The 24624-nt window shown below is 44.1% G+C and overlaps 1 protein-coding gene across 1 annotated transcript in view; it reads left to right on the top strand.

Moving 5' to 3' along the window:
* Positions 1-13709: 13709 nt before the first annotated feature.
* Positions 13710-24624, top strand: part of LOC310771386 (SUN domain-containing protein 2-like) — a gene marked incomplete at both ends in the record, with an annotated part of 30165 nt that continues 19250 nt past the window's right edge. The window contains one exon of the mRNA XM_083664009.1: positions 13710-13841. Coding sequence (XP_083520135.1) covers positions 13710-13841 — 132 coding nt within the window. The remainder of the gene's footprint in view (positions 13842-24624) is intronic.

A 24624-nucleotide genomic window follows, 5' to 3' on the forward strand; every position in this document is an offset into this window, starting at 1 on the left:
GATGATAAACCCTACGGTTCAAAAGTTATCGAGCAAAAGGTAAGGAGGGCTGTTATAGCGCCACCATATGGTCAATTGGTGCAATTTTTTCGGGGATAGTAAAAGACCCCTCAGTGCACCTCCCTACCAAGTTTCGTAGCTCTAGCTGTTATGGTTTCTGAATGACAGCTAATTTACTGCAAGATTTTGCAAGATTTTTCCAAACCCCATGCAAGTCAATGGGAAAAAAAATGGCGCTTAATGGCGAATTGCGGCCAAACCGCTTTCACAAACCCTTAACAAAGTCATAGCACACCTGTCCTCAATAAGCCGGTCATTTTGAGGTCTGGCATGTCTATGTGGCGCAAAAATTGGGGGAGTTATTAGTCGTAGAACTTTTTGGCAGATAGAATAATAATAAGTATGTGGGATTTCAAGATTGTGCCTTGCTTGTCAGCAAGCACAATAATTATTGCTTTTATCTCGGAAACGGAAGGTGCAATCGTGATTCCGCCCACCACTAGCGTACTTTTTCACCCCGATTCCAACGCCGCCATCCGTGAGTCTCTACGAGTTACGGTTGCGGAGATACGTTGCTGTAGCGCCCCCCATAGGCAAACAATAGCGCCCCCTACACGCCAAATGACACTATCTCTTCTGAAATCAACTCAGAAGTGTCAAGTGTCATCCAAGAAGGAAGGCTGGCCATAATGAGAATGAATCTGCACTTCCTGCCGCCCTTCAAAATAAAACCATTTAGAAGGGACAGGCACTGAATGCTGCTATAGCGCCCCCTAAAGGCTAAATGACAAAATACTTCTGATATAGGCTCAGAGTACATCCCTCCACACCTGTACCAAGTTTGGTTAGCATCGGACGATTTTTGTGAAATAGGCCCCACCCACAGAAGATTGGAAGTGGATTATATCGCAATGGTGTGTTTTTGTTTTTTAACTTCCAAATCAGTGTTGTGCAGGACACTCCCAACATGATGTGTGCGTTGGTTTGGTGAAGATTGGACAAAATTTCAAGGAGAAATGGCAAAAAAACTGTTTTGGACAAAATGCAAAATGGCCGAAAATCTAGTCAGACGGAAATGGGCGTGGCCTAGTTGAGTAGATGCGGGAGGACCCAAGGAATCCAGGGAAAAAAGAATTTTGATGATAAACCCTACGGTTCAAAAGTTATCGAGCAAAAGGTAAGGAGGGCTGTTATAGCGCCACCATATGGTCAATTGGTGCAATTTTTTCGGGGATAGTAAAAGACCCCTCAGTGCACCTCCCTACCAAGTTTCGTAGCTCTAGCTGTTATGGTTTCTGAATGACAGCTAATTTACTGCAAGATTTTGCAAGATTTTTCCAAACCCCATGCAAGTCAATGGGAAAAAAAATGGCGCTTAATGGCGAATTGCGGCCAAACCGCTTTCACAAACCCTTAACAAAGTCATAGCACACCTGTCCTCAATAAGCCGGTCATTTTGAGGTCTGGCATGTCTATGTGGCGCAAAAATTGGGGGAGTTATTAGTCGTAGAACTTTTTGGCAGATAGAATAATAATAAGTATGTGGGATTTCAAGATTGTGCCTTGCTTGTCAGCAAGCACAATAATTATTGCTTTTATCTCGGAAACGGAAGGTGCAATCGTGATTCCGCCCACCACTAGCGTACTTTTTCACCCCGATTCCAACGCCGCCATCCGTGAGTCTCTACGAGTTACGGTTGCGGAGATACGTTGCTGTAGCGCCCCCCATAGGCAAACAATAGCGCCCCCTACACGCCAAATGACACTATCTCTTCTGAAATCAACTCAGAAGTGTCAAGTGTCATCCAAGAAGGAAGGCTGGCCATAATGAGAATGAATCTGCACTTCCTGCCGCCCTTCAAAATAAAACCATTTAGAAGGGACAGGCACTGAATGCTGCTATAGCGCCCCCTAAAGGCTAAATGACAAAATACTTCTGATATAGGCTCAGAGTACATCCCTCCACACCTGTACCAAGTTTGGTTAGCATCGGACGATTTTTGTGAAATAGGCCCCACCCACAGAAGATTGGAAGTGGATTATATCGCAATGGTGTGTTTTTGTTTTTTAACTTCCAAATCAGTGTTGTGCAGGACACTCCCAACATGATGTGTGCGTTGGTTTGGTGAAGATTGGACAAAATTTCAAGGAGAAATGGCAAAAAAACTGTTTTGGACAAAATGCAAAATGGCCGAAAATCTAGTCAGACGGAAATGGGCGTGGCCTAGTTGAGTAGATGCGGGAGGACCCAAGGAATCCAGGGAAAAAAGAATTTTGATGATAAACCCTACGGTTCAAAAGTTATCGAGCAAAAGGTAAGGAGGGCTGTTATAGCGCCACCATATGGTCAATTGGTGCAATTTTTTCGGGGATAGTAAAAGACCCCTCAGTGCACCTCCCTACCAAGTTTCGTAGCTCTAGCTGTTATGGTTTCTGAATGACAGCTAATTTACTGCAAGATTTTGCAAGATTTTTCCAAACCCCATGCAAGTCAATGGGAAAAAAAATGGCGCTTAATGGCGAATTGCGGCCAAACCGCTTTCACAAACCCTTAACAAAGTCATAGCACACCTGTCCTCAATAAGCCGGTCATTTTGAGGTCTGGCATGTCTATGTGGCGCAAAAATTGGGGGAGTTATTAGTCGTAGAACTTTTTGGCAGATAGAATAATAATAAGTATGTGGGATTTCAAGATTGTGCCTTGCTTGTCAGCAAGCACAATAATTATTGCTTTTATCTCGGAAACGGAAGGTGCAATCGTGATTCCGCCCACCACTAGCGTACTTTTTCACCCCGATTCCAACGCCGCCATCCGTGAGTCTCTACGAGTTACGGTTGCGGAGATACGTTGCTGTAGCGCCCCCCATAGGCAAACAATAGCGCCCCCTACACGCCAAATGACACTATCTCTTCTGAAATCAACTCAGAAGTGTCAAGTGTCATCCAAGAAGGAAGGCTGGCCATAATGAGAATGAATCTGCACTTCCTGCCGCCCTTCAAAATAAAACCATTTAGAAGGGACAGGCACTGAATGCTGCTATAGCGCCCCCTAAAGGCTAAATGACAAAATACTTCTGATATAGGCTCAGAGTACATCCCTCCACACCTGTACCAAGTTTGGTTAGCATCGGACGATTTTTGTGAAATAGGCCCCACCCACAGAAGATTGGAAGTGGATTATATCGCAATGGTGTGTTTTTGTTTTTTAACTTCCAAATCAGTGTTGTGCAGGACACTCCCAACATGATGTGTGCGTTGGTTTGGTGAAGATTGGACAAAATTTCAAGGAGAAATGGCAAAAAAACTGTTTTGGACAAAATGCAAAATGGCCGAAAATCTAGTCAGACGGAAATGGGCGTGGCCTAGTTGAGTAGATGCGGGAGGACCCAAGGAATCCAGGGAAAAAAGAATTTTGATGATAAACCCTACGGTTCAAAAGTTATCGAGCAAAAGGTAAGGAGGGCTGTTATAGCGCCACCATATGGTCAATTGGTGCAATTTTTTCGGGGATAGTAAAAGACCCCTCAGTGCACCTCCCTACCAAGTTTCGTAGCTCTAGCTGTTATGGTTTCTGAATGACAGCTAATTTACTGCAAGATTTTGCAAGATTTTTCCAAACCCCATGCAAGTCAATGGGAAAAAAAATGGCGCTTAATGGCGAATTGCGGCCAAACCGCTTTCACAAACCCTTAACAAAGTCATAGCACACCTGTCCTCAATAAGCCGGTCATTTTGAGGTCTGGCATGTCTATGTGGCGCAAAAATTGGGGGAGTTATTAGTCGTAGAACTTTTTGGCAGATAGAATAATAATAAGTATGTGGGATTTCAAGATTGTGCCTTGCTTGTCAGCAAGCACAATAATTATTGCTTTTATCTCGGAAACGGAAGGTGCAATCGTGATTCCGCCCACCACTAGCGTACTTTTTCACCCCGATTCCAACGCCGCCATCCGTGAGTCTCTACGAGTTACGGTTGCGGAGATACGTTGCTGTAGCGCCCCCCATAGGCAAACAATAGCGCCCCCTACACGCCAAATGACACTATCTCTTCTGAAATCAACTCAGAAGTGTCAAGTGTCATCCAAGAAGGAAGGCTGGCCATAATGAGAATGAATCTGCACTTCCTGCCGCCCTTCAAAATAAAACCATTTAGAAGGGACAGGCACTGAATGCTGCTATAGCGCCCCCTAAAGGCTAAATGACAAAATACTTCTGATATAGGCTCAGAGTACATCCCTCCACACCTGTACCAAGTTTGGTTAGCATCGGACGATTTTTGTGAAATAGGCCCCACCCACAGAAGATTGGAAGTGGATTATATCGCAATGGTGTGTTTTTGTTTTTTAACTTCCAAATCAGTGTTGTGCAGGACACTCCCAACATGATGTGTGCGTTGGTTTGGTGAAGATTGGACAAAATTTCAAGGAGAAATGGCAAAAAAACTGTTTTGGACAAAATGCAAAATGGCCGAAAATCTAGTCAGACGGAAATGGGCGTGGCCTAGTTGAGTAGATGCGGGAGGACCCAAGGAATCCAGGGAAAAAAGAATTTTGATGATAAACCCTACGGTTCAAAAGTTATCGAGCAAAAGGTAAGGAGGGCTGTTATAGCGCCACCATATGGTCAATTGGTGCAATTTTTTCGGGGATAGTAAAAGACCCCTCAGTGCACCTCCCTACCAAGTTTCGTAGCTCTAGCTGTTATGGTTTCTGAATGACAGCTAATTTACTGCAAGATTTTGCAAGATTTTTCCAAACCCCATGCAAGTCAATGGGAAAAAAAATGGCGCTTAATGGCGAATTGCGGCCAAACCGCTTTCACAAACCCTTAACAAAGTCATAGCACACCTGTCCTCAATAAGCCGGTCATTTTGAGGTCTGGCATGTCTATGTGGCGCAAAAATTGGGGGAGTTATTAGTCGTAGAACTTTTTGGCAGATAGAATAATAATAAGTATGTGGGATTTCAAGATTGTGCCTTGCTTGTCAGCAAGCACAATAATAAATGTAAAACACAATGGAGCATTTGCCTACCACATTCAAACATCACAATCAACAAACTGCTCTATATTATAATGCAAGGATGAGAACTTGGATAAGAATTCCTTCCAGCAACATTTATTTGCTTTTAAACAACAGCTGCAATTCTCTCTGTGTCTCAGTCTGAGACACAACTCAAGTCTTAAGTCTTTAACAATAAAAACAAAACAAAAAGCACCAGCATCGCCGCAGCTCTTGAAGTAACTGCCCAAGGATCGCTTGGCCTTTTTTGCAGCCGATGGCCTGGCTCCTTCCTGTGCTGCACTTTGAGGCACAGCAGCAGCATCTGGGGGTGATGGCAGCCCTCTTCTCCTGCAAAACACACACAACACAGACACAACTGTTAAGTTTCACATTAATGCAATTCACAGCACACACATTCATTCACACATCAAAGATGGGGCACAGGGCAGGCTATATACACAAGCAGTGTTTCAGTGAAGCCCTATTTTGCAAGGAAAGGAAGGGGAGAGAGGGGGAGGATCAGGAGAGAGGAGAGGAGTGGGAGAGGAGAGAATTAATGCAGGTTACCTTTAGTGTCACCTGCCACCTTCCATCTCTCTCTTCACCCGGGCCTTGATTTGTGGGACATTCTCTGCACTTATGTAGCTTGTTCGCAACTTTTCTGAAAAACAAAATAATTAACCAAATTATTCTATAAGTACTACATAGCTGTATTGCATTTTTAAGATTGGAACTAATTATACTAATAATGATGATGTAGGAGGGAGAGAAAGTAGGGAGGAGAGATGGGGAGGGAGAGAGCAGAACGCTGGGAGGACATTAGCTACTACAGAATCATTCCATTTCCCAGACTGACAATATATTAGCTATATAATATATTGGGGGAGGTGAAGAGGGGCATTTAGACATTACTGTAGGCTTACCAAGCTAACGTTACAATACAAGTACTGCATTCAGGCAGAGTCAGACTGAGAATGTTAAGTGAGAGGGGAAGAGGACATGTAACGTGAGCTAGCCAGTTAGGGCTAGCAAGCTAACTTTACTAGCTAAATGAGCTATCTCCTTAGGGAGAGAGCTAGCGTTAGTAAAGGTAACTTGCTAGCCCTAGCTGCTAGGCTAACATACCGATGGCGAGGTGTAGTCTGTGGTGAAGCACTGGAGTCTGGTCCATCTGTTGATTTCCATAGCTTTTATGACGTTTGAAGCGTTGTCAGTGGTTATGCACCGCGCTTGCATAGTATTTTCGTCACTAAGCGATGCTCTAAATCCAAAGTAGGTTTAGCCTTTGGAAGAATCTGGAGCACACGGGAGGGGAAAGAGGGAAAAAGGGGGGGGGGGGGGGGGAGAGAGAATAGAGGATCAATGCATAAAAGAATCAATGCATAACAGAAGCATATAATTACATATCTTCACATATTTTTAGAAACATAGGAACACAATATAAATATCAGTACATTTAGAGGAAGCAGGAGAGGCTGAGCTCATCATTAAGTCCATTAGGCTCCACCGTATTCAATGTATGAATCCAGAAGGCTTCACGCCTCAACAGTTTTGTGACGATATCGCCACCTCTCTGTGGGGAAGAGACTTTCTCTATCCCCCAGAACTTAAAGGGACACTCCGACGGTATTCAACCAGTTTTGTATGCGTACTATGTCAATATTGTTCACACATGGACACAGGTTAGCTTGCCTCTATTTTGCCTCCGCTGAGATGCTGCATTCTCAATATGGCAAAATGAGTGGACCGCTGACGTCAGAGGTCCACGGACAAACTACAGTCTCTTGAGAGTTGAGAACATACAGGGTGCGGCGCGCGCTTCAGGGAGCGGGGACGAGCCTCACGGTAGCACCGCAGCCCCGCTGTGAGCTGACAGACAGAGAGGAGAGGAGTTGCTGCTAAGCTAACCTAACGTTACTTAGCTTCGTCAGTCCACGTTCCAGTTCATCTCAGGGCTTCCAGACAAAATCACATCTCGATACATCACGATGGATAACTAATGTCTTGAGTTTCTTGGCTGAGTCGGATAGGCTATATACAGCCCTTCCTTCCTTTACGAGCCAGAAGAGATGCAACAGAGGCCGAGGCTGCCGCAGCCAGAGGACATAACCAGAGTGTCGTGAGTAACTTAATATTTTGTCACCTAACGCTGTTTTGTCTCACGTTGAGGCTGTGTTTTGGCCAGCAGGCTGACGTTATTGGTTTTAGCTCACCTGGTTCAATGGCCACCACTGTTTTGTTTACAGTAATGTTAGCGTTAGCTGCTCTATTAGCTTCCAGATGAATAACCACATTTCATGTATTTTGTTCTCTGCAGACAATATCGTCTGACTGCGTGTCGGTTCTTTGTGGAGTGGGTTCTTCAAGGAGAGAGACTTCGCAAAGGAAACCGCATTGTACTGCCTGCGTGTGTGATTCATCACGTACACGTTGTACATTTCCCCGATGGACAGTACAGTACAGATGGCATGTGGAGTGGATGACGCTTTGGACGAGCTCTGAACATCATGCGTTCAGTTTTCTAATAAAATTTTATACATACAAACTTACATTGTTTTTTCTTTTCTTTTCACACTGATTGAGTATCAAAGTTAGCTGAAGGTACACCTATGTATAACCTGTAATAATTTTATGATGAAAACATAATGAAAAGAAGCAAGACTAGAACACATGAAGGCCAATATCTGATGACATCAAAACCTTTACCATCAATACTCTTGCTAACAATGTCGCCCTCCTCAACATCATAGCACACAGTAGAAACCAATAATTTGTCAAATGAGTTTGTGTATTCTGTACATTTATATTTGGTGGTAATGACATGTAGGTAATAGATTAGATTTTTCCCAGAATGAATGCTCAAGCAGATCCTGAAAGTTTGTAGATTTTATTGGTTACTTTCAGGGACAAAAAAATTAGAACATGATACGGTAAGGAATTCAAAGCATAATGTAGCCTACTGTATAAGCATCACTCTATGATCATTTGCAGGTCTTGAATAGTTTGGGAATTAGATTATTTTTTGTAGAAAAGTATGGAAGATGTGGTTCAAGTCTGATACACATAGCTTTGATGTTTTGAGTCTCCAGTTGTTGATGTGAAGAATAATGTTCAGATAGCCTAGAGGGATTTTTATACACAAGCCACTGTCGGCATGCATTATATCAAATACCATGTACCTAAATCACATCCAGTCAAGGACATAGGGTCTGCCTCGAAAAATGTGGAATTTTAAAACGTAAAGTGTATATGAACCCTGCCAATCATCTCACATATTCTGATAGTCACTGTGAAGAACAATCTTCATCTTCACTGATATAAACTAGTTAGCAGTTAGCATAAATCATATTGACCACTCAGCAAAATCTTCAAAACAAATCAGTCTGGAAAATGTATGGAAACCTGTCATTAGCTTCCATTTTGTCCAGACCAGACAAAAGAGCCATCTTCCTAATTTGGCATAAGAATAATCGCTCTTTCATGCACTGAGAAAAATATGCCAAACAAGAGACAGCAGCAACAACCCGGATACTTAGCCCAGAGGTTCTCAAATGTTTTTCAGCCAAGGACCCCTTACAAGATAGAAAATATACCGGGGATTCCCTCATTCTGTTTTGTGGTTTTGGTCCCAGTGAAATGTTATGCGATCTCTCCTGTTTCTAAATATATATACCGGTATGTACTGTTTAGTTTGAACTTGAATCAAACAATTGAATCAATTTGGTTTGAACACACGTACAATAACACTAATTTTGAACACAAGCTATTTGAGCTTGAATGCAATTTCCACTCCAGTGGGAAAGAAATGTCATGTGGCAAGTGTGTGGAACAATGAAACATAAATAAAACAGCTCGCACACTGCAAGGGCTCCAGACAGTGAATAGTTTTATTGCACCAGTGGTAACGTTTCGAGCAGACTGCGTCTGAGGAAGAGCAGTCTGCTCGAAACGTTACGTTGCAATAAAATAATTCACTGGAGCCCTTGCAGTGTGCGAGCTGTTTTATTTATGTTTCATTGTTCCAGCCTCTCTCCAGCTCTGCACCTGCCGGATTCCACCTGGATGTGCGTGTTTTTAACTTTTCTCATGTGGCAAGTGTGTGCCCGTGTGCGTTTGAGTAACCAAGCACCCTCTCTCATGCAGTTGCTACCAGGTCGATGGAGGCTGCAATGATACTGGGGCAGGGGGGTTATGGCTGGGCTGGGTCGGGCTGAGCTGAGTTGGGCCGGGGCGTGGGAGATGTAGATGGTTGCACCGTGGGAGATGCAGATGGTTGCTGTTGACTTGTGGAGGCTTCTAGTAGTAGTAGTTCTAGTTCTAGTAGTCGAGTAGTCATCTGGAGAGGAGACAAGATTAGAGGAATCAGTCATCCATCAAGCAATGTAAATCCCCCCCTTATGTTCTTCAGATAGGGAGGATTTATGGACTTTGGCTGTTTTTTTCAGCCAATACGATAACTGATAAATATCTGCTTCTCCTGTCCGATAACCAATATTAATTTCACATTTTTGTATTAAAAATAATAACATGTAGTTTATGCACACCTGGCGTAAGGAAGACAGATGTGAGCAAAGATGGATGATTTAATATTCCATAGCTCTGACCTAACCAAATCTAACTGACATCACTATTGTATGAACACAAAACAAAGAACACTTCTGATATAATATGATACAATGAGTGTTTTAGTAAAGCGTATCACTCAAAAATAAAGGCTTTGATAGAACCAAAAGCCTATGGCTGCTTAAAAACCACGCAATATTTGAGAATACTAAAATAATAAAAGGGAAAATATACTCTTTCCAAGTAAACACATTGTCATTTCAAAATTACAATCTTAAATTACATTAATGACTGGCTGAATGATTGACAGGTATCGATCACTGTCATGATCAGCTCATTTAGGGGAGTGAGCTTATACTGCACAAGCTTGTGAAACATCATATTGCCTCCTGACTTCTGCAGCATAAACTGTAAACAACTAAGCAAAACAGCGACACAGAGACCCAAACTACCCTAACGCAGGCAGGGGGGAATCCTGACGCAAATGAGACACAGTGAGACTACATGGCAGAGTGATTAGCAATTGCAGTAACGTTAGAGCAGACACAACAAGTTACAGATACAAAACTTGGTTTTCAGTACAGCTAACTTAGCCAACATTAGCTAAAACAGCTTAGGCCTACCTGTAGCTTCTCCCTGGTCTTGTCACGTTGAAACAGACTGGGGAATCCCAGATCTTTTCAGCGCTCTTGCTCCAAAGCCAAACAACTCTGCTAGCTGTTGTAGTCATCTTCTGTAAAATGCAATGGGCATATCCGAAGTCCGTCGAGCACGTTTGGCTGTGATCTCATCATAGTGGAAGTTGTTTATCATCCGCAGCCATTTTTTGCGCCCCGTTCCATGTTTACCTGTGATAGCTTTCCTGTCGGCCACGATGTACCTGGTTTACCTCCCGCAAATAGTTGCCGCATTGAGGCACCATACACATAGGCATGTTTGACGTTTTCTCTTTGTGTAATCTAACGACACTGAGACTCTTCTCAACTAACGCTAACTAAAGGAACACTAACTAAACAACGGTAAGCTAGCTTAGCCAAACAGCCCCCTCTCTCCCACTCTGATAGCTAACTAGCATCAGCTAACGCTAGCTCAGCTACTGCAAAAAAAAAACTATGCTATGTCCTTGTCTCTTCTGCTCTCTCCTCTCCTTTCCTCTCCTCTTCTATAAATAAAATTCGCTATCTCTCTCCGTATGTACAGTAAGTATATGTATATTTGTCTCCGGTGTCTCGGTCTGACTCAGGGCAGGCTGGGGACTCGGGAGCGCGCGTTATCAGCGCAATGAACCCTGGGTAATGGATGAGCTGTCTGAACACACCAGAACAACAAAAATGCAGTTTTATCCGCCAATGTTTGGTCGATTTGAAAACAAATTGCTGCTATGAACTCGGGAATTAAATTCCTTTACACAATGTCCACGGGAATTGCCGTCGGATCATTCCTTTAAGGGAGGCGACTGAGCCATGGTGGGCTTGTTTGTAATGTCTTGCTATTGCATAGTCCAGATTTTGGGTGCGGATGGCCGTTTTGTGTTCAGCAATGCAGAGCTTTAATGCACGTTTAGTTTGTCCTATATAGACACTCCCACATAAACATTTCAGCATGTAGATCACATGTGTGGTACTACAGTTTATGAAGGACTTGATAGGATATTTTTTACCAGTCCGGGGGTGAAGGAAATGTTTTGTGTCAGAGGAGAGGAGTTGGAGCAATGAGTACAGTGGCCACATCTGTAGAAACCCGAGGGAGGGGGTGGTAGCCAGGTGAGAGTAGAGGAGGGTGGAGTCATGGTGCTGTGTACTAACCTGTCTCTCCGTGATCAGGCTCGCCTAAAGGCGATTCGGGGGGGATCAGGACAGAGGGACTTCATGATTGGATCCGACTGAAGAATATGCCAGTGTTTCATCATTATCTGTTTGATGGCTCCGCTGATGGGAGAGAACTCGGTGGCAAAGCAGAGACGGGGCTGTATGGGTGTAATACCGACAGTTTTGTTGAGGAGGCGGGTTCTCGGGGTGCGCACAGCTCTTCCATAGGCTGCCGCGATGTCAGTCTCGGCATACCCTCTGTCTGAGAAGAAGCGCTGCTTCATGTCCCCAGCCTTAAGAATAAATGCATCCTCCGTGCTGCAAATTCGTTTCAATCGGAGGAATTGACCCACCGGGATGTTTTTGATTAATTGTTGCAAGTGATGGCTATCTGCTCTCAAGAGGGTGTTCCTATTAACTGGTTTGCGATAAATGGCACTGAATAGGCCTCCATGTTCGTTATTATAGATGGTGAGATCAAGGAAATTGATTTTCTCACTCTCGGTGAGCCTTTGCGATTAATCTAATTGCGTTGTTTCAAATCTCAGTTTCGATTTAAATTTGATTAATCGTTCAGCCCTACTACTTGGTACCAGGCGAAATTGACACTTGTCTGGATTTAGCTTGAGGTTGACCTCTCTCACCTGTCCAAGCACTCTCTTTAATATAGTGCCATAGTGCGTTGAAACACTTCGCTTGCTGAGTTCATTGGGTGCTGAATGTCGTCATCATTGAAGGTTTCTTGTCGAGACATATCTGCCAGAATGAGTTCTTAGCGTCCAGAACTGAGAACACTGTAGCCCCCGGCATTTGAGCTGCTACCTGTTCAACACTACGCATGGGGTAGTGGGGCCTTTTCAGTGCTGTGTTAAGGTCTTTTGGGTTGATACACAGCTGGATTTCTTGCTTGTCTTTCTTGTGTGCCGCGACCATGGAGGAGACCCAGTCAGTGGGCTCGCTGACTGGTGTTATGACACTGTGATAGCAAATTATTGATTGAGTGCTTATTGATTGATTGCTTATGAACTATGGCCCTTCTAAGATGTATTTTGTGAACTATGCTCTTCACCAATTGCAGAATATTCCTGTACAGGGAGAACATGTATCTTGCTTTGGGTGGGTAGACGTGGAGTGTTATGTCTTGTGAACATCAGATTGACTACTGACGTCATGGGAATGTACTGAGTTGGAGAGAGGTTGTATGAAGTGGAAAAGTACTGCCCTCCAGATGGGGGGGGGGGGGGGGGGGTGCCATAGTTTCAGTATATGATGAGTTGTAACAATGACTCGTGGCTCTTATCTGACAACGTGGTCGGGAAGAGACCCTCTGTGCACAGATGTTAATGTAGAATAAAACCTCCTGAATACACTTGAAACGGATATCTCATTATTGATGGATCAGCAGGGCATTTCAGCAATTTTTCCATCACAACACCTATGTTCTGCATCCAGTTCAGCTTTCACTCTCTCCTGCATCGCGACAGGGATGCGGTGGGCTGGCCGGACCACAGGCTGTATGTCGGCGTCCACCTTCATGGAGTAGGTGAGTGGAAGTTCTCCGAGCTCATTGTTGAACAGATCTTGATATTGCCTAAGAATCTGTGTGTTGAAGTCTGTGTTGCTCTCCATGGTGACTTGATGAACATCAGGGCTTAATTTGACAATTCCCATGTCCATGCACGCACGAAACCCTAGCAGTGGTTGCACCTCTCTGTCCACTATGAAGAAAGGCAATGAGTGGTGTTGCTCCTTTAAGCAGCATGACAGTGCAACCGTGCCGTTTGTTTCAATTCTGGTTCCACCATAAAGCAACAAGGTTTGTAGCTTTCCTCTGCTTTACAAGCTGCTCGCCGTCAGCCACATGTTTGAACGTCTCTTGTGACATAACGTTGCATTTTGCTCCTGATGTGTCGACTTTCATTTCTGTTGACTTGCCACTTATGTGTATTGTGACGAATCCTTCGTCCTTCTCATTTGCATATGAATTGACACAGTCAACACAGTTATCGACCTCGACACCGTCCACATAAAACGTTTCATCTTCATATGTGGGCTGCTCCACTGTCACTTCATGCACAGACTGTCTGTAAGGCTTTCTGTTTGTACTGCTTTGGCTGCGTGGTTTAAACTTGCAGCAGCTCTTGTAGTGGTTTAGCTTGTTGCAATGATGACACTGTTGTCCGAAAGCTGGACACTTTTCCCGCTTAGCAGCATGACTACCTCCACAGTTGTTGCATCTTGTGATGGTCTGGGAGAATGGCTCTAACGGCTTGATCTCTCTCTCTCTCTGTTGCACTAAGAAGCCCCCCGGCTGGCTTATGTCCACCAGCTGCGGTATGGCTCCATGCAGATGCCTGAACAGACCCACACCCAATCTTATCAGACGCAGGCGGGATCCCATGGGCGGGAGTCTTTTCCGGCAGCGCAGACTTTTCGAAACTCTGCACAGGAGACTGCAAGACTGTCCGGTAACTTGTGGTAACTTGTGGTGTCGGCGCGACACTTGTAAAGTAAAGTGTAAAGTGTAAAGTAAAGTACAACACGGACGACATCTTTGGGGCTTAATTTGAAAAGCTGAATGCTGGTCTGGAAAAGGACGCTGTATTCAGGTCGTCTGATCTGAACACAGCAGCGCTCATACAGGGCAGGCAAGACAGACAGGAAATAAACCTGATGGCATCTGGTTATTTTCTAGAGTGCAAAGCCTAAACGCTCGGTTACAATAACATGACACAGGAGAGCAGCAGGGTTTCCTTCTGTCCCTAGCTGAAACGTGGGATGACCACGCCCCAAACTGCTTCTTCCTGGAAACGTGCAGCAAGTATAAAAAAAAAAAAAAAAAAAAAAAAAAGATGGTGCATGGTTAGGGTTTTCTTAACACATTCACTGCCAACAACGTATGAACACGTTTTCAGAATCCAGCTGTTCCCTGCCAACAACGTGTTTACACGTTTTTGGCATCGATTTTTTTTTTTTGACGGTGGGTTGTGCATCTAAGCCTTTTACATCTCTTATATAATTATTGGAGCCACCGAACGTTTACAACCCATTCCACCGACCCACTAAGTGGCAACAGTGCTCTCCTGGCTAGAGAAAGGAAAGCATTTTTTTAACTTGTCACGCCATTCTCAGCCCAGCCATTCTCCTTTTCGCGCTGATTGCTGGCGATGCGGGATTGCAAATTTACATAATAGATTCAGCCGATCTACTATGATCGGGTGATAGATTACAGGTGGAGGAACACACTTTGAAACACGCAGCATAAATATGACCAGAATCGCAAAAGCTTCTCTCAACCAAAACTCCAAACGAGCGAGTCCATCCCGACTTCCTCAAACAGCGGCCGTGCAGACATGCAGGCACAGGAGAGCAGCAAAGCACTGACTGGTGACAAGCTTGTCCGCCCACGGAGGGAGGAGTTGAAGCAACTCGAGAGGGAGGGAGAGAGAGAGAGAGAGAGAGAGAGAGAGAGAGAGAGGGAGGGAGAGCGAGAGGGAGGGAGAGAGAGAGAGAGAGCGAGAGGGGGAGGGAGAGAGAGAGAGAGAGAGCCAAAAATGAATGGTTAAAGTGACTGTTCCATCCAATTTCACAAAAAGCCGTTTATCTCTGAATATTCTTTCTCACGCTAAAACCATGCTGTATTCAACTGCTAATGCTTACATAACTACTAACTCTACAAACTAACTCTTTTAGACAGAGAAAGTACACATTCTATTAGTACTTTTGAGATATTGTATGTTCACAAACTCCAAGCTGAAACGAATCCTCGGCTCTTATAAAATGAGCCATAATCCTCAAAAAACGGCTTGGCAGAAGCTACCTACAGCAAAAAAAAACGTCTGGCAGTCAATGTGTTAACTACGACCAGACCCAAACCCTAACCCAAATTGTTGGAATTGCCCTAACCCTAATGTTTTAAATAAGAAAAATGCTTGTTAAAAATGTGTGAATTTTGACCAGGAATCAAACCCCTGTCATCAGATTGGAAAGCAAGCACCTTACCCATGATTAAGCTACAAGCCAAAACACAACTGGACCTGAACCCTAATCTTCACCACTTGTTTTTTCTTGCTGCACGTTTCCAGGAAGAAGCAGTGGCAGCGACCAATCAAATGAGTTTGGGGCGTGGTCATCCCTTGTTTCAGCGACCAATCAAATGAGTTTGGGGCGTGGTCATCCCTTGTTTCAACTAGGAATACAAATCGTACATGCTGGAGAGGAATGTCAGCACTGGGTTAAAGGAATGGCTGCTGTTCAAACTATAGGTTCTTTACTTTTATGTAGTCTGTATGCATGCATCCATGGAGAATAGCTTGAGAGCCTTAACGCATGTTAATGACGCGTGATTTCGAATCGCACATAGGTTACGCAAAAACCACGCCCTGTGCCCGCCTACGCAGCAGTCAAGCGCCGGGATTGGCCAGGCGCTCATGCTCATGTTGGGCTCTCTGTTACAGGGACACCATTCCTGTGAGAAGCAACAACACCAAGCGAGGCAGCAGCGAGGCTGCAACAAGGATATTGAAAGACAAAATCCTACATCGCACCAAAGCATACATTGTATTTTAATGTTATTTGACTTTCTGACCACCCGCCTCAGTGCTTATTATGAGGCCAGAATAACAGATACTGCTGGCCATTGGGAAGGCTAACCCTTTACTTTTGGTTTTATTTATTGTGTATGATTCAACTTTTTATCTATGATTTTATATTATTGCATGTTTTTGTTGATTGTTGGGACTTCACTGGCCTGGAACAAACGGCTGGACTGGAAGGGGGGGGGGGGTGCTAGGCCTATGTGCTGTAGCCTATTGTATTTTTAATTTGATATTTTTTATAGTTTTCATTTGCAGGTTAAACTGTCAGCTGAGCTCTGTTATTGAAGCTTTGGCTAAAGGCCTGAATTTTACAATGATGTTTTGAAATAAATGTTTAAAAATCGATTGTGTGTTAAAAGCTTGTGTTACGTTTTCATTGGCATTAATACACTAATAATTAATTTCAATGTCCCCTATCAAGAGCAATTCAGTTGGTTCATGAAATCGCTGGGCTGCGTGCCCTGCAGAGTTTGTGGTGTGGGAGATTCCAGCTGTCAAAAGAAGACAAAAGACTTGCTCCTGGCCAATCCCGGCGCTTGACTGCTGCGTAGGCGGGCACAGGGCGTGGTTTTTGCGTAAGCTATGTGCGATTTGAAATCACGTGTTAATGACCCATACCAGCTGGCCAGGGCGGAGTTTCTGCAAGTAGGCCATTGACTGTAAATAATATGGACGTAGCTATCCCATTAAATTTCGTTTTCCTGGCAGGGTTCAAGCGATGGGTGTCGTCATCTTGGTTTTAGTGGGACGGAGCGGGTTGAGAGGGTGGAGCTAGTGGGACCGTGCATGAGCGCCGATTAGCATAGCCTATGGGGGTGAGTTTACCTGCTGACAAACACGCCCACCTTAGCTCGAAGTGGAAGTTCCCCAAGCTAGCTGAAGCTAGGTCAGACAACTTCCTAAGAAGCTAGCTAAAAGGCTACGGCTACATCCAGGCCATCCACCTCTGCTCTTGTTCCTCCGGTTGGGTCCGTGAGGCAGAGGACTCGTCCCACATTCACGTTACATTGAGCTAGGTTAAATGAACACAAAACTATAATAAAAGTTGACCCAAAGATGTATCTGTTATTGACATTATAGCTATTATAACGTACTAAGCATATAAATAGTGGGAAATTGCAGAAATTATAGCCAGCTAGCTACCGTGAAACAACATTAACGTTGATCAATGTAGCCATGGATTAGGCAACTTTTTTATATTTCATTTCCTGAAGCATATTACATTTTATTTTACTCCCACAGTGTGGATCTTGAGTGACAGTGTGGCGTGCTGCTGAGAAGGCCTTGGGGATCAGCTTCAGGTGAACTGTCTGGCTTGGAATGGTCTTCTTTCTTGCTTTTCCCACGTCCTCCAACGAAGAAGAGCAGCAGATGTCATCATCTACTGTGCCTTTACCCACACAAGTCTTTATATCCACATTATTGATGATTATTTATCAAAACAATCTAATTGTGTAAATATTTCTGTGTGAAAGCACCAATAGTTAGAGAAGGAAACCTCTTTTTACATTTTATTTTGATTGGTGTTTTAATAAAATTACTTGTGATATCTCACATGTGGCTTTGATTTACTACCATTGAAAATTTAGCCCAATTTGTACAAAATGCACCAAGGACCACTTAAACCACACATGGGCAACACACATGGGCAACATACGCCCCCCTGTGTGGCCCGCGATGGAATTGCAATTTTTTTTTTTTTTTTTTTTTTTTTTACAGTGCACCTGAACGCAACATGCAAAATACCCGCTGAATAAGTGTCCAAATGTTCATGTCATTCTTTCTGGGCAATACTCTTCTGTTATAGCATTTCAGTCTGGAATATGGAATATCTTTCAATAATATTTATGACTAAAAGGCTAAAAGTAATCTCACGTGTAAGAAATTACTGTTTTACATTGAAGGAGAAATTTAAATAATTAACTTGTTGGTTTTGGATTTATTTAGCTTCAAGAGTGCATTTTTGTTCTTGTGTGACCCTCAACACAGGCTTTGAAAACCGCGGGCCACTTACTGATACTTATGCATAAATTAACCCACTCATATTCTGGTTTATTTCAAGAAAAACATTTCGGCTAGTGGAAATTCTAATTGGCTGGTAACTTTAAAATCTAGCAGCCATATTGGCAGGTGGTGAAAAAAGTTAATTTCAAGCCCTGCAGGGAGAGCAGGTGGTGACATAGGAGTGAGTGAGAAAAGGATCAAATATTGGTGGTTAAGACTGAATAATGACATCACAATTGTTAATTTAAAATGAGTTATTCCTCTAAACCTGGCTTCAAATGCCCCAAATTTCAGCCCTCAGCAAAATCTGGTAGCGAGGAATTTTTTTGTGGCCCTCTCTATCATCAAAGTTGCCCATCCATGGGTTACGGCATGACAATATTTGTTCGGCCCCCGGCAACAATCTGGGTTTCTCATGTGGCCCCCCATGAAAAATAGTTGCCCACCCCTGACTTAAACCAATGACAAAAACTCGGGGACCACCTAACTCCCAAAACATACCCAAAAACAATAGGCCTACTACTTCAACTGTAAATTACAAATTACATGCTAATTTAATGACAAATAGCAGTTCAATCAGGAGAGGCCAGTTGGTAGGATTAGACAAACTTTATTTAGCAATCGCGTGCATGGCAAATGCTTTGGCGCTTGACTCCATTGGCCAGTGGCGCTGCTCTTGAGGCAGAGGAGGGCGCCTGCATGGGCTAGGAGATCCCCGCTTGACTCCATTGGCCAGTGGCGCTGCTCTTGAGGCAGAGGAGGGCGCCTGCATGGGCTAGGAGATCCCCCCCCCGTGGGGGATCGGGAGTCAAGACTCGTTGGTGGTGGACTGGGGAGGTGGGTGGGGCAAAACAACGCTTCGGAGGCCGGCTTCAAGGGAGATGGACTGCCGTGGGCTGCTGCTGCTATGATTGTTTATGTTTATGTTTATTTGCACACAAATACATAACATACAGAAATCATTTTAAAAAAATTGCTTATTGTGCAGGAGAGGTTGGAAGCCAAAAATGGCTTATAAAGGTACCTCCCCCATAGCAAATTCAACAGATATATTTAAAAAAGGAAAACAAATAAAAAGAAAGAACGAAAGAAAGAACAGAAAAAATATTACATAATAGTATGGTTTATAGACTAAACAATAAAATTAACAAAATCTAGAATTAGCAAGGAAATTATACAACAAGTTAGTTAAGTTAAAAAACACAACAAATTAAATAAAATTACAGTAGGGTCCTTTTCAGATGTTTCTTGAATGATGATAATGTAAGTATTGTTTTTAGTGATGGAAGTAAATTGTTCCAAAGAGATGGTCCTCTGTATTTCAATGAGTATTGGTTAAGGGAAGTCCGACAAAATGGAAGATGAAAGTCCTTAGAGTGTCTTGTGGAATATGAATGTATGTCTGAAGAAACTTTAAAAAAATTCTGAAAAACAATAGGTAAATCATGCGATAGGTGTACATATTTATACATGAATACACAAGTCTGATATATGTTAACATTATAAATTGACAAAAGTTTGTATTTACTGAAAAGAGGAGCAGATGAGTCACATCTATTAGCAAAACTAATCACTCTTAAAAATTTATTTTGGATTAAGAAGATCCTATTGAGATACGTGGGACAAGTGGCTGCCCACACAGTATTACAATACATAATATAAGGATAAATTAAGCTGTAATAAAAAATTAAAAGACAAGAATTGTTGATGAAAGAACGAACTCTACTCAAGATACCAATTGACTTCATAGTCTTTTTACAGACAAGTTCAACATGGTATTTCCATGATAATCTTTCATCTACTAAGACACCTAAGAACTTGATGTATGGAACCTGAGTTAATTCAATGTTGTCTATGAATATTTTAGCTTGTTCTTTTATGTACTTTTTATTTTTATTGCAAAATATAATAAAATTTGATTTATTTATGTTGAGGGAGAGTTTGTTCTTTCGAAACCATTTAGAAATAGATGACAGCTCTTCATTTGCTTCTCGAATCAGTGTGCTGAAATTTTTATTTGAACCAACAAGACAAGTGTCATCAGCAAATAAAAGAGGCATTACATGTTTACAGACCTTAGGAAGGTCATTTATGTAAATCAAAAACAAGAGAGGTCCAAGGATGGAGCCCTGAGGTACTCCACAAAGTAGCTTAGCTCTATTAGAATTATGCTTATTAATAGATACATACTGTTGTCTGTCCATATAATCATGCAACCATTTTAGAGCAACATCTTGAAAGCCATATTTTTGTAATTTTGTAATAAGGATATTATGATCGACAGTGTCAAAAGCCTTTGACAAGTCTAAAAATATACAGAGGGAAAATCTTTTATTATCTAATGCTGTAGAGATGTTATGAACAAGCTGCAAAAGAGCCATTTCTGTTGACATTTTTTTCCGAAAACCGTATTGATGGCTATACAGTATGTTGCTCTCATCCATATGTTTTTTAATCCTTGAATATACTAGTTTCTCAAGAACTTTAGAAAAACAGGGTAAAACAGATATGGGCCGATAATTTGTTAATATGCTAGAATCACCTGTTTTGAAGAGCGGTATAACTTTAGCTACTTTAAGGTCACTTGGTATAACCCCTGTTTTGAGTGATCGGCCAGAGAGAGAGAGGTGACGTAGAACCCTTGCTATATATATGAGGATTAACTGACGTCATGTTTGACGTCATAGCAGACGTCATACTAGGATTTTTGACCACGTTGAGATCGGATTACGCGTGAGTGGCCTTCTGCTTGAACTATGGTCTGGAGACCTCACTTCAATCAGGAGAGGCCAGTTGGTAGGATTAGACAAACTTTATTTAGCAATCGGCGTGCATGGCAAATGCTTTGGCGCTTGACTCCATTGGCCAGTGGCGCTGCTCTTGAGGCAGAGGAGGGCGCCTGCATGGGCTAGGAGATCCCCCAAAAGGAAGATCTGATTACCGGAGGTTAATTGAGATCTGCAGGCGCCAGTAGTTGATTGCACTATTCCGGCCTTCGACCTTTTTAGCGACTTACAGCTATTTGCGGCTGGCGCTCCCAACTCGGTCGGGCACCTCGCGATAGCGCTTCCCAGCTTGGCCTACCTGGCCGCCTTGGCGCTTCGCGATCGTACTTTCCGGCCTTCGACCTTTTTAGCGACTTACAGCTATTTGCGGCTGGCGCTCCCAACTTGGTCGGGCCTTCGATCTTGCTTTTCCTGCCTTCGACCTTTTTAGCGACTTACAGCTATTTGCGGCTGGCGCTCCCAACTCGGTCGGGCACCTCGCGATAGCGCTTCCCAGCTTAGCCTACCTGGCCGCCTTGGCGCTTCACGATTGTACTTTTCCTGCCTTCGACCTTTTTAGCGACTTACAGCTATTTGCGGCTGGCGCTCCCAACTCGGTCGGGCACCTCGCGATAGCGCTTCCCAGCTTAGCCTACCTGGCCGCCTTGGCGCTTCGCGATTGTACTTTTCCGGCCTTCGACCTTTTTAGCGACTTACAGCTATTTGCGGCCGGCGCTCCCAACTCGGTCGGGCCTTCGATCTTGGTACATTAGAATTTAGCTTGGCGCTTCCCGGCTTGGCCTACTTGGCTGCCTTGGCGCGACTACCCTGACTTTCTGCTCTCTCTTTCTCTTTCCCCCCCCAAAAATGAGCCGGGGAGTTTACTGCGCCTTGCTGGCGCCGTGCTTTCGGGGAGCCACCACCAACGAGACATTTTCTTCATCGGCACGGAAGTCCGGGACATTGTTTGTTGCCATGCTCACCGATTTAAGGGAGGAGGGTTCTTTGGGCCGCCAGTATGGCCGCCTGCTCCGGGCGGATGTAGCTGGAGAATGCCGATGACGACCAGCGGCCCATTTGCTGGAGGGAGGCGGAGGACACTCCTTGCTCGGCGGCCGAGGTGGCCGCTCCGATCCTGAAGGAGTGGCTGGAGTAGTTCTTTGTCGGGAGGTTGCATTGCTGGAGCGTTTGCTTGAGGTGCAGGGTGAACCAGGATCTTGTCATGTGGTGACAAGGTGCGATGAGGAACAGGGGGGCCGAGGGGCCGGTCCGAGGCCTGAGCCTGACGTAGTGAGCCATGGACGAGAAGGGGCAGAAGGGGGAATTGTTCCGGGCGATGACGATGTGCCGATGAGGGCCAGCGGCCCGTTTGCTGGAGGGAGGCGGAGGGCACTCCTTGCTCGGCGGCCGAGGTGGTCGCTCCGATCCTGAAGGAGTGGCTGGAGTAGTCCTTCGTCGGGGGTTGCATTGCTGGAGCGTCTGCTTGAGGTGCAGGGTGAACCGGGATCTTGTCGTGTGGTGACAGGGTGCGATGAGGAGCAGGGGAGCCGAGGGGCCGGTCCGAGGCCTGAGCTTGACGTAGTGAGCCATGAACGAGAAAGGGCAGAAGGGGGCTAGTGCCTTCCTGTATGCTATTGTGTGCTGGGGCAGCGGGGCTCTCTGGCTGCGGTGTCAGAGAAGAGAACGTTGTCCAGGCTACGCTCCATCGTGAACGATGACTCGCGCCCACTCCACGGCGTGCTAGTCGAACGCAGGAGTACGTTCAGTGAGAGACTGATTCCACCTAGATGCAGTACGGAGAGGCACAGGAAATCATTCCTGCCTGTGGCCATTAGTCTATTTAATGCCTCTCTTACAGAGCACCTCGGAGACGCTCAGTCTCCCTGAGACTGAGCCAGCCGATAGGTTAACTGTGCCTGGCTGAGCCACGTGTGGCGTATAGGGCAAGCCGACTTAATATAGTCCAGGGTGCAATAATGATAATTGACACGGAATGTATACTTACCTGACGTGTTTTGTATTTTGCTACTTAGACATTCCACTTATTTTTGCTTCTAGCGCATTTACTAGTTATTCTATGCTATGCTATGTTGTGTTTTTTTTTTTTTTTCTTTTTTTTTTTTTCTGCTTATTGCTTAATATTGCATTTGCGTTGCATTTACTACTGTTTATTTTATTTTAAGCTATGTGTGTACTGTGAGCGAGCTACTGTAACCTGTCCCGATTTCCCCTCGGGGATCATTAACTCATTCACCGCCAGTTTAGGACTGCCAATATTTAGCACAGGCCAAAGATTTTCATAATTGTTGGTCATCTTTCAAGACCCACAGTAAATTATCTATTAGCACCAGAGTGATTTGCAATACCTCAAAATGAAGATGTACGTCTCTGGGTTCACCAGGAAAAAAAAGTGAGCTTTTAGCATGTTCTGTACTCTACTTATAGCCATTTATATACACCCTGTTTTCACCCAAAATGTCTCTCTGAGAAAAGAAATTGCAGAAAATGGCATTTATGTACAGCACACAATATCATGCAGAACTCGCTCTCAATTCTTTTATTTTGAACTGTATTGACATCAGACATGTAAATATTATTCATTATGACACAAATGACAAAAAAAAAAAAAAATATATATATATATATATATATATATATATATATATGAAGTGCTTTTTTTACATTCAACAATACAGTTTGCTCAGTGTGAGTGAGTGTACAGACAGACACACAGACAGACAGACAGACACACAGACACAGACACACACACACACACACACACACACACACACACACACACACACACACACACACACACACACACACACACACACACACACACACACACACAGAGAGAGAGAGAGAGTTCTGTCCACAGCTGCCTGCAGCTAGATCGCACCTCCTTCCCCCTCCTTCCCCATCAGCGTTTTGCCTCCTCTGCTGCTCGTTTTCCTCCTCTCGTTCGGGCTGGGAGTGGGACGAATGCTGCGACACGAGTCACACGACACAGGAACGGGTCCGCGGCTTGGCTTTGGGACCAGGCGCTGCTGGAACCGGATCGATCATGTTCGTCATGGGTTTGACTAGGCAATCCAGGTTCGCCCTGCAGCAAGGCAGCAGTGCAGCGCGCCGAGAGGCGTTTCAATGGTGTTTTTTCCTCTGTACAAGGAAGCGCGTTTCTCTGTTTTTCCTCTTTTCCTCCTTCTTCCTCGTTTCAAACAACAGCTGCGGTATGTGTTTGATAACGTGCTGTCGGCTACCCTTTGAGGATAGGGACCAGATGACATGTCAGAGGCTGGGTAAGTGTTTCAACTACGCGCTGCACTCATAAAAACAAAAACACGTCAAACACGTCTTTGGCGTGGATGGCTATTTCTGATAAGACGTCAAAGACGTCTTTGGCGGTGAATGAGTTAAGTCATTCTGATTCTGCTTCTGAAGAAATGCCAGAGGCATTTTACTTTGAAATTCGTTAAGAACAGGAGGTGGTGTATTAAGACCGGGTAGCTTAACACGGAAAGACGTCAGCATTCCCTGGGCCGTCTGGCTTCGGTCCGAAGTTATGCAGTAACACTCATTCTAGCTGATGCTCAGACAAGCTCCGTGGGCCAGGGGTGTTAGAATGGCCCCTTGCGTGGTTATTATTATTATTGTTGTAATTATTATTATTATAATTATTATTATTATTGTGACTCCCGCTGGCCATTTGCCAGAAGCGATTTCCGCTTAGGCGTCGGAGATAGGCAGGCTGAGATGCCCGCTGGGTAGAGTAGTCAGATCACAGGCCAAATAACTTGTCAGTCAGCTTCGCTTTATTTAGTCAAAGCCCGAGGGTTGATCTGACACCTATATTCCTTTGTGGTGTTGGATACACTGTAATCAGG

This window comes from Poromitra crassiceps, assembly GCF_964638095.1.
Source record: "Poromitra crassiceps genome assembly, contig: HAP1_SCAFFOLD_583, whole genome shotgun sequence".
NCBI classification, from domain to species: domain Eukaryota; kingdom Metazoa; phylum Chordata; class Actinopteri; order Beryciformes; family Melamphaidae; genus Poromitra; species Poromitra crassiceps.